Source organism: Mustela erminea, chromosome 5 (genome assembly GCF_009829155.1).
Source record: "Mustela erminea isolate mMusErm1 chromosome 5, mMusErm1.Pri, whole genome shotgun sequence".
Lineage (NCBI taxonomy): Eukaryota > Metazoa > Chordata > Mammalia > Carnivora > Mustelidae > Mustela > Mustela erminea.
Window position 1 is genome coordinate 71,667,358 of NC_045618.1, and position 15,567 is coordinate 71,682,924.

At 40.7% G+C, this 15,567-nt stretch overlaps 1 protein-coding gene across 2 annotated transcripts in view; it reads left to right on the forward strand.

Moving 5' to 3' along the window:
- The window catches only part of MAPK6 (mitogen-activated protein kinase 6), a 37,475-nt gene extending 32,491 nt beyond the window's left edge, over positions 1-4,984 (forward strand). For both annotated transcript variants that reach the window (XM_032343744.1, XM_032343745.1), the window contains exons 5-6: positions 553-754; positions 2,908-4,984. In XM_032343744.1, coding sequence (XP_032199635.1) covers positions 553-754; positions 2,908-4,009 — 1,304 coding nt within the window. In that variant the 3' untranslated portion in view covers positions 4,010-4,984. The remainder of the gene's footprint in view (positions 1-552; positions 755-2,907) is intronic.
- Positions 4,985-15,567: the final 10,583 nt, after the last annotated feature.

Consider the following 15,567-nt stretch of genomic DNA (forward strand, 5'->3'; position numbering starts at 1 on the left):
AGATCAGCAAATTAGTACAACACCTAGTCAGTGAGATAAGGGAAGGAAAGGGGAAAGGATTTTTTATGAAGCACTAGACACTATGCTTTACATTTAATTTTTATACTTGATATCTTTCTCTGTTTCCATTTTATACATGAAAAACTGAAGTTCAGTAAGTTTAAGCCCTGTTAGCCCTTTACTGCTAGTAAGAAATTCATTTAAGCTAGTGAGTTGCAGAGCTGAGATTATGACTTATAAAGTATTAGATTGAACCATATGAAATTGCTGTTATTTTACCATTTTTGACTGACAAAAATAGAAGTCTTATATGGTTCAACTTAATGTATTCTTTTTTTTTTTTTTTGGTAACTGACCATAGTATGAGATTGGGGTACATTTCAAATATTTACTGTTATTGAGTGTCTTTTCTTTTTACTCTGTAAATCAGATAAATTAGTTTTATTTGTCTGATAAACTTAATTTACCTTTTAATTATATAATCCTTTTCTTTCCTTCATTGGTTAGTGGACCTCCAGTACAGTTAAGGTGTTTTATCCCTTTCTTTTGCAGCACTGGATTTCCTGGAACAAATTTTGACATTTAGCCCAATGGATCGGTTGACAGCAGAAGAAGCGCTTTCCCATCCTTACATGAGCATATATTCTTTTCCAATGGATGAGCCAATTTCAAGTCATCCTTTTCATATTGAAGATGAAGTTGATGATATTTTGCTTATGGATGAAACTCATAGTCATATTTATAACTGGGAAAGGTAATTGATCCTGTTAGAAAAATATCATTTGTTGTATTTTTATAGTGCAGAGTACTGACTGCTATATGATCGTGGCCCATTTATTTTCTTTTCAATAAACCATAATGAATTGAGTTTTATTTTTTGAATTATATAGGACAGGATGGTATAGAGGTTTTAAAAGCTTAGTAATGGTCTCTTTGGGTTTCTGCTAAAGTTATTAATATCTTTGAATAGCCTTTATATAATTTAAATATTTAATAGTTACTGGGTAAGATATACATAATGGGAAAATGTAAATTATACTTTGAAACATTTTCAAAGCCATTAAGGCATGTTTAGTTGTTAACAAATAAAAGGTCCTTATTTAAACATGAGGGTTGAAGGTTGGAAATCTGAACCATTTTAAACTATTGCTTTTGTATTTACAAAAAAAATCACAATTGTTTTTTAAATGTTTGGTAACAAGACAACTGTATCCAAATAGGTATATCCATAATGTCTCAAATTTTTATGTAAAATCTCTTGTATCTTAGAATAGAAATTATTTTGATTCATGGTATATGCTATTCAGATCTGTTTTCCTGATGACACAAAATTAATCTTGGGCTGCTTGAATGCAGGTTCAGTATAAAGAGACTCTTCTACTTTGAATAGTATAAAATATCAAAATGGATAATATTACACATTTTAGTTAAAGATTTTTTTCCCTCAGCTTTCTTTTAGGATTTCTAAATTCCTAGGGAAGTTTAAATATAATTTTGCTTCTGAGTAGGATCATGGCATATATTAATGAATCAATATCATTATTTTTAAAGACTTTATTTATTTTAGAGAGAGAGAGCATGAGCTTGGGGAGTTTCAGAGAGGGAGGGAGATTTTTTCTCGAATCTTTCAAGCAGACTCTGAGCTGAGCATACAGCCCCATGTGGGGCTTGATCTCACAACCCCAAGATCATGACCTGAGCTGAAACCCAGGAGTCTGAAGCTCAATCCAATGAGCCACCCAGGGCACCCCATGAATCAATATTACTTAAACTCTTTGGATGATTTCAATATTTAGCCAGGTGTCAATCACTAATGACAATCTTAAAACTTTAAAATTTCATATATCTCTATGTTTAAAAGAACATTATTTGGGTGTCTGGGTGGCTCAGTGGGTTAAGCTGCTGCCTTCGGCTCAGGTCATGATCTCAGGGTCCTGGGATCGAGTCCCGCATCGGGCTCTCTGCTCAGCAGGGAGCCTGCTTCCTCCTCTCTCTCTCTCTGCCTGCCTCTCTGCCTACTTGTGATGTCTCTCTGTCAAATAAATAAATAAATAAATAAAAGCTTTAAAAAAATATTTAATAATTAAAGAAGTAGTTAGTATTAATTTAGTTTGTTTAATTATTGCATTTTGTCCCCCTCCTAAAATGTTGAGGTATTTGTATGTTTACACATCTGGCAACAACCTGTTGGTCTGCGTGAACGTTTCTACTGTCTACATATAATTCTTTCATACGTACTCAGATGTTTTCCAGTCTCTTTTCTAGTCCCTTCTCCCCATCCCCCAAGTGTGTGTGTGTGTGTGTGTGTGTGTGTGTGTGTCTGTCTCAGTCTGCCTCTCTGGGGGGCATGGAACAGCCACCTTGCTGTGATGTGTCAATAAGAGCATACCACATTCAATAGTGCATGTACATGGAGAGGATTATTTTTCTATTTGATGAATCCCAGCAAGGCTTCCTCTGTTCTAGTCTGACTTGTTATGAAAATCTGTAAGAGACCTGATTGAGATTAGAGATAGCTGTTTTGTGGAAAATGAAATATTTTTTCCTCTGTATGAAACTGTTGGAATTGAACTGTAGACATGCCAGCCAGTCCAATGTTTATCCACAATTCTTTGAAGGTCAATGAAAAATAGAGAAAAGATGGAACAAGTGTGAAATGATATTTGTCTTAAATTTAAGAATAGATGACTCAGCATTTTACTATAATTACGTGTTTCGTTGGTAATTACCAAAATTGTCTCATATTACTATATGTAGTAACAATTTTACCTATCCATTAAAATTATGAGTTATACTCCTGTTGTCCCCATATAGACCTAGCAGGGTGCTTTCACCTGAAAGGCACTCAGTGAATTTGAAAATGAAATCCTATACCTAAAACTCACATTATTGCATTAATTTTTTCAGGTACCATGATTGTCAATTTTCAGAGCATGATTGGCCTATACATAACAACTTTGATATTGATGAAGTTCAGCTTGACCCAAGAGCTCTGTCTGATGTCACTGATGAAGAAGAAGTACAGGTTGATCCTCGAAAATATTTGGATGGAGATCGTGAAAAGTATTTGGAGGATCCTGCTTTTGATACCAATTACTCTACTGATCCTTGTTGGCAGTACCCAGATCATCATGAAAACAAATATTGTGATCTGGAGTGTAGCCATACTTGCAACTACAAAACAAGGTCATCATCATATTTAGACAACTTAGTTTGGAGAGAGAGTGAAGTTAACCATTATTATGAACCCAAGCTTATTATAGATCTTTCCAATTGGAAAGAACAAAGCAAAGAAAAGTCTGATAAGAAGGGCAAGTCAAAATGTGAAAGGAATGGATTGGTTAAAGCCCAGATAGCTCTAGAGGAAGCATCACAGCAACTGGCTGAAAAAGAAAGGGAAAAGAATCAGGGATTTGACTTTGATTCCTTTATTGCAGGCACTATTCAACTTAGTTCACAACATGAGCCTACTGATGTTGTTGATAAATTAAATGACTTGAATAGCTCAGTGTCCCAACTAGAATTGAAAGGTTTGATATCAAAGTCAGTAAGCCGAGAAAAGCAGGAAAAAGGAATGGCAAATTTGGCTCAATTAGAAGCCTTGTACCAATCTTCTTGGGATAGCCAGTTTGTGGGTGGTGGGGAGGACTGTTTTCTCATTAATCAGTTTTGTTGTGAGGTAAGGAAGGATGAACAAATTGAGAAGGAAAACACTTACACCAGTTACTTGGACAAGTTCTTTAGCAGGAAGGAAGATACTGAGATGCTAGAAACTGAGCCAGTAGAGGATGGGAAGCTTGGGGAGAGAGGAAATGAGGAAGGATTTCTTAACAACAGTGGGGAGTTCCTCTTTAACAAGCAGCTTGAATCCATAGGCATCCCGCAGTTTCACAGTCCAGTTGGGTCCCCACTTAAGTCAATACAGGCCACCTTAACACCTTCTGCTATGAAATCTTCCCCTCAGATTCCTCATAAGACATATAGCAGCATTCTGAAACATCTGAACTAAAACACTCAGCAGACATTTCTCTTTGTATTCTTCATGAAATGTGTTGTCTTTTTTATTACTAGTGTTTCAGTCATTTTTTTACTTGAATCATATGGTGTCATTTAGAAAGGATTTTATTAGTTCTTGGTTTTTAAAATCCAGACTTTTTTTCTACATGTGAGATGGTTTTCATTTTAACTGGCATGTCGTTTGCACACAAAAAATAAAGAATAGAGCAAAATAATGCAATGCAGGAGGCGACAAAAGAAATGCACTAAGACAAGTAAAAAACATTCTCTCATAGAACAATGATCTGTTTTACAGGAAACAAAAATCTTGCCTTGAAATTTACACAGTGAGACTGTACATAATTGCATGAAAATATCTATTTTTTTCCTAAAACATTTTTCATTCATGAGTATTTTCAAGTTTTTCATACTGTACACATTTCTTAAAACACATGATACCAGCAGCAACTGAAAATGAATGCCGAATTTGGTACACATGTGTTATCTACCTCAAGGTAACAAAAGTATGTGGCAAAACATAGACCACCCATAGTGCTTCACATATGCACTTCTATTTAGCCAGCGTTTATTGTAGTAAACTATTCTTAATAAGATTCACGCACCGTTTATAAATGTTCTGGTATGCATTCTTTATAGTGAAGTGTTACTACATCACATCTTATTTATTTTAGCGAATCAGTATATTTTCTGTATTTAATTATAAAAAAGTTAACTTAGTTTTTGAAATTTATTTGCAAACACACTTTTCCATTTGGCACTATGGTTTGTTGCCGACTTAGCTGATTATATAATGTCAGCTCATCCTAAGGCTGTCCACGTACTTAATTTACTTAAGTATTCATTTTAAGTAAAGCGCTCACTGTGTATAGGAATTTGTATTTTGGAGGTGCTTGATCTATCTACAAAGAAACATTAGGAATTACTTTATTATAAAATGCTCCTAGAAGTCTTAACTGTGTTTATTTTTTAAAAAAAAACTGTAATGTTAGACTTGTGTGCATGGAAGTAACTAAGGTACATCATTATTGTAGTTTAAAAGTTGTACATGATAAGACATATTTTGTTTTTACTGTATGTTTTTACTGAATGATATCTGTTCCCCATCCCAAGGCAAGCATGAATAAAATTAGGTTAAATGTAGCATGTGCTTTGCGGTCTCTTAGAATTTGTTTCTTTTCTTTTATTTTATTGAATACTGTCTGTATCTTTGCTTATCCTGTTCGAAGAGAAGGACAAATAAAACATGGCCAATGAGTATGGCTTCTGTTGAACTCTTTAGGTAATGCACATTACCTGCTAGAAAGAATAAAAACCACTAGCAAAAGCTTTACCTAGTTCTATTCTTTGGCATCTTTAAATTGGGGCTGTACTTTATTTTTTACACATTTTATTTATTTATTTACTTGAGAGAGCACGCAAGCATGGGGGGAGGACTGAGGGAGAGAGAGAGAAAATCTCAAGCGGACTCCACGCTGAGTACTGAGCCCAGTGCAGGGCTCGATCTCATGACCCCGAGATCATGACCTGAGCCGAAATCAAGAGTCAGATGCTTAACTGACTAAGCCCCCAGGCACCCCTCAATTGTAGCTATACTTTAAACTATGTTAGGCTAAGCAGCTTAGGAGAAAAAGGTTCTAGGCCTCTACACAGAAACCTCTTGTTGACTTACCCTCACACATTAATATGGAATAAGGCTTTATGTATTTCAAAGCTATCAGATGCATGTGTAAGCAGAGGAACCTCTTTTAAATGTGTTTGCTCTGCCATACATCATCCTTCCTTTGGTCAAGAACTCATCTGTTTACCTATCCAAATATGAAGCCTTTTTTCCTTTAACCTCACTTTTTCTGTTTGTCTTCCATCCTTGTTTTTATACAAAGCCAGTTCTATTAATATCCTCACTTGTGCCTTCCCGGTGACCTATTCATTGATTTCATTTGGTTTCACAGACCTTTAAAAAATACAAATATTTTCTGGATGAATATCAGTTGCACATTGTGAATTTAAATATATATTCCAGTTACCTTAAAAGAGCAAACTCTTAGGGTGTCTGGGTGGCTCAGCCCTTAAGCGTCTGCCTTCAGCTCAGGTCATGATCCCGGGGTCCTGGGATCGAGGCCCACATGGGGCTCCCTGCTTGGTAGTGGAGGGCAAGCTTCTCCCTCTCCCACTCTCCTTGCTTGTGTTCCTCCCTCGCTGTGTCTCTCTCGGTCAAATTAATAAATAAAATTAAAAAAAAAAAACAGAGTGGACGCTTTCAGGTTTTCACCATTGGATGTGACATTAAACTGCATATTTTCATGTATGGCCTTTATTACCTTGAAGTAATTTCCTTCTGTTCCTACTTCACTGAGTGTTTTTTGTTCATGAAAAGGTGTTGAATTTTGTGACATGCTTTTATGGCATCTGTTGAGGTGATCATGTGGTTTTTATCCTTAATGTGGTAGATTACATGGATTGATTTTCGAATGTTGAACCATTCTTGTATTCCAGGAGTCCCACTTGGTTCAGGTGTGTAATCCTTTTATTTATTTATTTATCTATCTATTTTTAAAATTTTATTTATTTATTTGACAGATCACAAGTAGGCAGAGAGACAGGCAGAGAGAGAGGAGGAAGCTGATGTGGGGCTTGATCCCAGGATGCTGGGATCATGACCTGAGCGGAAGGAAGAGACTTAACCCACTGAGCCACCCCAGTGCCCCTCTGGTGTGTAATCCTTTTAATGTGCTGTTGGATTTGGTTTGCTTGGTGTTTAGGGTTGTGTTTTTTTTTTTAAGGTTTTGTTTACTTATTTGACAAATCACAAGCAGGCAGAGAGGCAGGCAGGGAGAGAGGGGGAAGCAGGCTCCCAGCTGAGCAGAGAGCCCAATGTGGGGCTTGATCTCAGGACTCAGATCATGACCTGAGCTGAAGGCAGAGGCTTAACCCACCGAGCCACCCAGGTGCCCCTTAAGGGTTTTTGTACCAATACTCCTAAGAGATCTAGTGATCCATAGTTTTCTTGTAACACCTTTGTCTAATTTTGGTATAAGAATAGTGCTGGCCTCATAGAATGACTTCGGAAGTACTCTCTCCTCAGTTGTTTAGAAGAGTTTGAAAAGAATTGTTGATTGTTTAACAGGTGGACTTAACTAGTGAAGCCATCTTGTCTGGGGTTTTTCTTTGGAGATTTTTTTATTATGATTCACTCTCCTTACTAGTTTCAGTTACTGTCCAGATTTTTAATTTCTTCACAATTTACTCTTGGTAGGTTGCGTGTTTCTAGAAATGTATCCATTTCTTCTAGGTTATCTAGTCTGTTGGCATATAATTGCTACTGCCGCTTAGGATCCCTTTTTATTTCTGCATCACTTGTAATGTGTCCTCTTTTCACTTCTGATTTATGTTGTTTTTTCTTGGTGTAACCAGTAGTTTGTTGATATATTCTATTCTCTCTTTCATTTCTGCTCTAATTTTTATTATTTCTTTCCTTCTGGTAACTTTGGGTTTATTTTGTCCTTTTTCTAGTTCCTTGAGGTGATTGGAGGTCTTTTTTTTTTTAAGTTAACCTATTTTTAGAGCAGTTTTAGGTTCACAGCAGAATTAAGCACAATGTACAAAGGTTTTTGATATGCCTACTCCCCACTGCACATGCACAGCTCCGTGCATTATCTACATCTCTTATCAGAGTGGTAACATATGTTACAATCGGTGAACTTAGACTGACACATCATTATCACCCAAAGTCCATAGTTCACATTAGGGTTTACTCTTGGTGTTGTACATACTGTACGTTTAGACAAGTATAATGACATGTATACACCCTTTTAGTATCCCTACAGAGTGGTTTCACCGCCCTAAAAATTCTCTGTGCTCTGCTGACTCCTCCCTTAACCCCAGACAGCCGCCATTGATCGTTTATTCTCTCCATACTCTTGCCTTTTCCAGAATGTCATATGTTTGGGATCATAGACTATGCAGCCTTTTCCGCCTGGCTTTCACTTAGTCCTGTGCATCAGCTGGCTTGATTGTATCTCATTAAGTCTCTTAGACTTTACTTCATTTTTGTTCATTCTTTTTTATGTACTTATGTGATAACTTTGTTTAGATTTTTTTTTTTTAAGATTTTTATTTGTCAGAGAGAGAGAGGGAGAGAGAGCGAGCACAGGCAGACAGAATGGCAGGCAGAGACAGAGGGAGAAGCAGGCTCCCTGCCAAGCAAGGAGCCCGATGTGGGACTCAATCCCAGGACTCTGGGATCATGACCTGAGCCGAAGGCAGCTGCCCAACCAACTGAGCCACCCAGGCGTCCCTTATGTGATAACTTTGAATGAATGGCCTTTTGAGTTCATTGATTCTTCTGCTTGATCGAGTGTGAATTTTTCAGTTCAGTTTTTGTATTCTTCAGCTCCAGAATTGCCATTTTTTAACTTTTTTTTTTAAAAGATTTTATTTATTTATTTGACAGAGAGAGGTCACAAGTAGGCAGAGAGGCAGGCAGAGAGAGAGGAGGGACTCGATCCCAGGACCCTGAGATCATGACCTGAGCTGAAGGCAGCGGCTTAATCCACTGAGCCACCCAGGCGCCCCTGCCATTTTTTAAATATAAAGTTTTGAGATCTTTGTTTTCTCATTTTGTTCACAGATTGCTTTCCCGATTTTGTGAAGTTATCTGTGTTTTCTTACAGCACATTAAGCTTATTATTTTGAATTTTTTGTCAGGTAATTCATAGATCTCCATTTCTTTTTGGCTACTTTACGGAGATTTATGTTGGTTTCTTTGATTGGGCCATGTTTCCCTGTTTATGTACCTTTTTTTTTTTTTTTTAAAGATTTTATTTATTTATTTGACAGAGAGATCACAAATAGGCAGAGAGACAGACAGAGAGAGAGATGAGGAGAAGCAGGCTCCCTGCTGAGCAGAGAGCCCTATGCGGGACTCGATCCCAGGCCCCTGGGATCATGACCTGAGCCGAAGGTAGAGGCTTAACCCACTGAGCCACCCAGGCGCCCCTGTACCTTTTTTTTTTTTTTTAATGTGATTTTTGCATTTGAGAAAATAGCTGCCTCTCTGTCTCTATAGGCTGGCTTTGAACTGGGGAAGATCTTCATCAGTTAGCCCAGCTCAGTTTCTGGGAGCATCTCACTTTTTATGGGGATATGTCTTCTCTATACTTGGTGTGCATAGTCCAGCCCCCTCCTCACCCCAGGCTTGACGGGGTTTTTTGTTAGTTTTTCGTTATCAGGAGGTTATAGTGTCTTGCTCTGTCGGGGGTCTGAGGTATTGGTTCAACAACCCACAAGCTTTCTGGTGTTCTTAGCAGCCCCCAGGTATCCAAAGTAGTGCTTTGAGACAGGCCAGATTGAAGTCAGTCTCTTGGGGAGCCCCCCCAAAAACCTGGCACAGTGGATGAGTGTTCTGTGCTTCTCTTTCTCTTCCAAGGGAGAAGCTGTGAGGTGGGCTTTTCCTCCCAATCATGAGCTTCGCTGGCATGGGGTTAGGGACTGACGTTGTTGCAATAAAACCTCTTTTCTTACCCATTACAGTGCACCTATTCTTGGCTTTGAGGTTGACTGGGCATCTGTGACTTCCTAACTGGCTTCTAGAGACCATACAAGGTCTTTTGGACCATATATTGTTAAGTCTGTGTTTCTGTGGGGTGTTCAGTTCTGGGGCTTCCTATTCTGCTTATGTCCAAAAACAATTTCCTTTTTTATTTTATTTTATTTTTTTAAAAGATTTTATTTATTTATTTGACAGAGAAAGATCACAAGTAGAGAGGCAGGCGGGGGTGGGGGGAAAGCAGGCTCCCCGCTGAGCAGAGAGAACCCGATGCGGGGGCTCCATCCCAGGACCCCGAGACCATGACCTGAGCCGAAGGCAGAGACTTTAACCCACTGAGCCACCCAGGTGCCCCACAATTTACTTTTTAAATGACTTATTCTGAATTAGAGGAATGTTCTAGCTTTTGTGCCACTTTCTGACTTTGGGGATGATCTATATCATTAGGTTTGTCATGTTACTGAACTGGGGCATTACCACTTTTAGACCTATTTCTTAAGCTTTGATATTAGGCTTAATTTGGAGCCAGCAGACCCCCCCCCCCCAACTCCCACACTTTTTTGGTAGTTTTTTTATTTTTTATTTATTTTATTTTATTTTTTTAAATATTTATTTATTTATTTATTTATTTATTTTTGAAGATTTTATTTATTTATTTTACAGAGAGAAATCACAAGTAGGTGGAGAGGCAGGCAGAGAGAGAGAGAGAGAGGGAAGCAGGCTCCCTGCTGAGCAGAGAGCCCGATGCGGGGCTCGATCCCAGGACCCTGAGATCATGACCTGAGCCGAAGGCAGCGGCTTAACCCACTGAGCCACCCAGGCGCCCTAAATATTTATTTATTTGAGAGAGAGTATGAGCGAGGAGAAGGTCAGAGAGAAAAGCAGACTCACTATGGAGGTGGGAGCCCAATGCGGGACTTGATCCCGGGACTCCAGGATCATAACCTGAGCTGAAAGCAGTCGCTTAACCAACTGAGCCACCCAGGCGCCCCTTTGGTTGTTTTTTAAATGCCATTTCAAATATATAGAAAAAGTATGGAATTTTAAAAAGCCATATATGCATCAGATAAACACCTATAGATATAATTGAATCCCTCTGTTTAACCCTCCCAGATCAGATTTCCTGCCTGTCAGAGGTAGACACTTTGCTGAATTTTTTTTTTAAGGTTTTTTGGGGTTTTTTTAAATTTATTTGTGAGAGGCCAAGCATGAGGGAGAAGCAACAGGAGAAGCAGACACCCCGCTGAGCTGGAGCCCAAAGTGGGAATCCATCCCAGGACCTTGGGATCATGACCCGAGCCGAAGGCAGAAGCTTAACGGACTGAGCCACCCAGGCACCCCTTATCTTTGTTGCATTTTATTCTCATGAAGTTTTATATTATTATTATACATGATTTTGTAAACATAGTATTTTGCATGTTTTAAAATTCCAGATGGCATGTTGTTCGTATCTTTCTTCAACTTATATTTTTCACGCAGCATACCTCCGAAATGTAGCTCTGTTGATCCATGTAGCTCTAATTCCATTTTCATTGCTGTGTTGCAATGTTTTTATCCACTTCTTCATCACTTTTATTCACATTTCATTCAAAATGACATTTGTCCTCAAAATTTTGCTCCTGTAAACATGTTTGCAATGAGGATTTTTGTGAACCATGTTGAGGAGTGTCTAGGGTATAGATCCAGTTGCTGGGTCCCAGAGAATGCCTATCTTCGAGTCTATTAGATGCCACATTGCACTGCTGCCAGCGCTGTACGAAGCTGCCTATTCTTCCACACCCTCCCACAGAAGAACCCAAGTCTTTCCCATTCAATTCACCCTAGCAGGCCAGCTGCGTGTGGTTTATTTTAGCTGTAATAGTAATCAAACTTCCTAATTCCAAATAGCTGCATGACAGCCACCGTTGCACCTTAAGGATCCTTCAGTTACGGTAAGATAGTCTTGTTCCTTGTTTCCCGTTGCAGTCGTTGTAGTTGGGAACAGCTGGTTTAAACCTTAAAGGCTGAGCCAATTAAGTGATTGACACTGGGACCTATATACAAGGAGTCAAAGCAGAGCATCAAGTAGTGTGTGTTTGTTGTTTTTTAAAGATTTTATTTATTTATTTGACAGAGATCACAAGTAGGCAGAGAGACCGGCAGAGAGAGAGGGGGAGGCAGGCTCCCTGCAGAGCAGAGAGCCCGATGCCGGGCTCGATCCCAGGACCTTGAGACCATGACCCGAGCCGAAGGCAGAGGCTTAAACCACTGAGCAACCCAGGTGCCCCTGTTTGTTTGTTTTTTTAATATTTTTTCGTTTTTCCTCTTTGCATTTTTTTTTTTTAAGATTTAATGTATTCATTTTCGAGAGAGCGAGTGAAAGCATGAAAGGGGAGAAGGTCAGAGGGAGAAGCAGACTCCCCATGGAGCTGGGAGCCCGATGCCAGAACTCGATCCCAGGACTCTGGAATCATGACCTGAGCCAAAGGCAGTTGACCAATCAACTGAGCCATCCAGGGTCCCTCTTCAGGTAGTGTTTTCAAAATAAAATTCAACATGGTATCACTCTTGCTTCCAGGTTAAAACAGTGCGGGTTCTGCACAGTATTGCTCCTTGTAAGAATTCTTGTTTTGTTTAAAAGTAGTTTTCTATCAGATGCTGGGCGGTGTACTCTAGATGCTGACTGGTTGTCCTGTCGTTTGAATTGCTCACCTCCTAACGGCAGCCTTTTCAGTTCCTGTTTACTGTTGAATTCCAAAGTAATAGAGGTTCCGCCCAAAATGAGTTTATCATGTATCTAAGTCAGTTGTGGTTTTACCCTCTGCCTGTTCCTAGTAAGACTGCTTATCATTCAAGTCTAATGTCTTACATTAAAATCTAGAGAGAAGAAGGACAGACTGGGAGTTGGGAGGTCTGACTCCTGAATCCATTTCACCACTGACTCACTCTTTGTCACTTGGTGTCACCTATCTCTGTGGGCCAAAGCTTCTTATTAACTAATGCAGATTGCTGAACCTAACAATATCATCTACATGGGATGACTTCTGAACAGGACACTGCCTTCTCAAATTCTAACTCAGTGTAATAGCCACAATGATGGCCTTGTACTGGTATATACTGCTTATAAGTCTTATTTCCATAATTGCTACATTGGGCTGGGCATGTTAATCTTCTTTTAAATAAGTCAAGTATGAAAATTTGTTTTCACTGCACCCTCACCATTTGGTGGAGGGAAAGTATCAAAAGTATTCGAACACCAAGATTGTAGTTTACCTTTGATAGAGCAGGGTGAAATTCAAGCTCTTTCTTCATACTGCCTGGAGGGGTCTCTTTAAATAAGCCTGGGGAAGGGGCACCTGGGGGGCTCAATCAGTTAAGCATCTGCCTTTCACTCCGGTCATGATCTCAGGATCCTGGGACGGAGCCCTGTGTCAGGCTCCATGCTCGGTGGGGAGCCTGCTTCTCCCTCTGCCTCTGCTTGTGCGCTCTCTCTCTCTCTCAAATAATAAAATCCTGGCAGGGAAAAAAAGGGCCAGGTGAGGAGAGGGACCTTTGTGAACTCTTCCAGTGGTTGGTACGTAACAAGTATCTTACAGAAGAGAGGGATGTTTGATTACCCACGCTGGAGCACTATCTCAGTTCCAGTGTAGAGGTCTAATGACCAAATTCCATTGGATTTGCATGTTTATCTTTGATGCCTTGGGATGAGGTGATGGTGTTTACAAATCTAGCTCCACGCAATACTCCCCCCTCCTTGGAACCAGCAGCATCTCCGGTGCCTAGCCTAGCTCTTGGTGCTGCTGTGGTAGGGTGGGGTGGGGGGGGGCGGTGGTGTGCCAGATCGTGGGCTCCGGGTTCCAGCTCCCGTCCAGACCTGTTTCACCACACCCAGATTAAACCACAAACTTGGATCCATATTTGTCTGTATACTTGGACCCTGGGCTTACCACTCCCACACCAACCCAATGTGAACCCCTGAGATGACTTTCATGGCCAAGGGAGACATTGAACCTTGTGGTATTGCACAGTCTGTAAGCACACAGACTTAAGAAAATCGGGTCCAAACTAGCTTAAATCTATATTCTGTTTACCAGTCTTGTAGGGGCTATTCAATCTCTTAACTTTCCTCATTTGTAAAATAGGGCTAATGACACCTACTTTGTGTAGCTGATATAAGGATCAAACGAGATGCTGTACACAAAGCTTTTGAGCCTAATTCCTGTTATTTTATAAATTATCACTACTCTTATCCTGTTTCAATTATTGCCATTGTCTCCCAAATTGGACTGAAACTCTGACCCTGACTTTGCTTTCAGTATCGCAGCCCCTTAACTCCTGGCCTTGACCTATGATGGCTTTCTGTGCCAGCCATCGGTGCTCATCAGCTCGATCCCACTCCTGGCTCTAATGTTTGGTCCTTCCTCCAGCTCATACCCAGCACAGGAAGCTCTCAGATCTGTAAAGACAGTTGTTGCTTCCCCACCCGCCACCCTGACCCCAAGCAAGCATCTTTTGGGAGCTAAAAGCCTGGGATTCACCTTGTACTCCTCGCTCTGAAAACCCGTACCCAGTCCCTCAGTGGATCCCATAGCAACATCCAGCATCTGACCACTTCTTGCCGTGTCCACCACCGTCACGTGGTCTAACCCACCATCGCGTGTGTGCTGGACTACAGTAGCCTCTGAACGCCCCCCACCCCCCCGCCCCAGGCCCTGCTCCGGTTGACTCTCAATATAGCAGGCAGAGTGATTCTTTTACAACACGCTGAGCAGCATCACTCGTTTAGTTAAAATTGGAAGACTTCCTCAGAGTAAATGTTAAAGTCTTTACTGAGAGGCCTGTAGGACATCTCTCCTCTTTACTCAGCTCACACGGCTCCAGCCAGCAGTGCGGCTCCCATCTCAGGACATTTACTCGCTCTTCCCTCTGCCTGAAAAGTTCTTTGGCCCAAAGGGCTGCATCACTTCCTCTTTCCCTTTCAAGAAGTCTGTGTTTGAATGTCGCCGTATCACAGAGGCTGTGCCTGACCAGAGTATGTGTATATGAAGCACCATCCGTCCATCACTCCTACACACCTACCCCCTTCACTCTTCTTTCTACCACATACACCGATGTCTTATTTCATATTGTCCCTCTCCCTCCACTTGGAACAGAAGCTCCCTGAGGTCAGGAGTTCACCCCCTTTGCTCACTGCTGTACCCTCCTCAGCCCCCACCATCGTGCTTGGCACATAGCAGGCACTCAGTATTTGCCGGATGCGGGCATGATGGAAACTAATGGTAACTACTGTTTTGTTTACATTTCTTCTGGATTGATAGGGCTCAGGAACACTGAGGCTCTATGGATTTCTGGGGTTTGCCTCTTAGTTTTGAGTTTAAGTTTAGTATTCCTGCTTCTCCAACTTTCTATAACCTGTGGGGGGAGGTCTACACATTTTGGATTCCTTAAGTATGGACTCTCCCAAACCAGCGAGCTCAAAGTTGCAGTCCCAAGAGCAGTTAGAAATTCTCACAAAATGTAGTCTGGTCCAGCAGGTTAATATCCTGGATTGTACTGTCAAATCTGGGTGCAGTTTAGGGTAATGACTATGTGGCTCCTGACTCAGCGGCTTCGCTGTTCTCTGTTGGAATGACTGTACCTGTTCCGCTTGCACAATATGCTCATGACCTAGTTAAGACAGTGCAAGGTGATTTGTTTCTGCACTGCCTGCGTACTGTTCCTGTGAATCGGAACCCTGCTATATGAGCCACACCTACATTGTATGTTAGTTTAAGGATCTTTGGCAACAGACACCTCCTGCTAAGCATTTGAAAAAGGGGGAAATTTATCAGGATTCAAGGGTGCCTCTGGGAGCCCAAGAACTGGGCCTCAGGAAGAACCAGAGTCAGGCCATAGAGCTCCCGCAGCCCGAAGAGGGTCAGGCTGTTCCATACCTCTGCCTCGTTCTCAACCCACTGGGCTCCCTCAGCCAAAGATGACTGCTCCTAACTCCCAATTCAAATGAAACTGTTCTGGCTCTGTCGAGT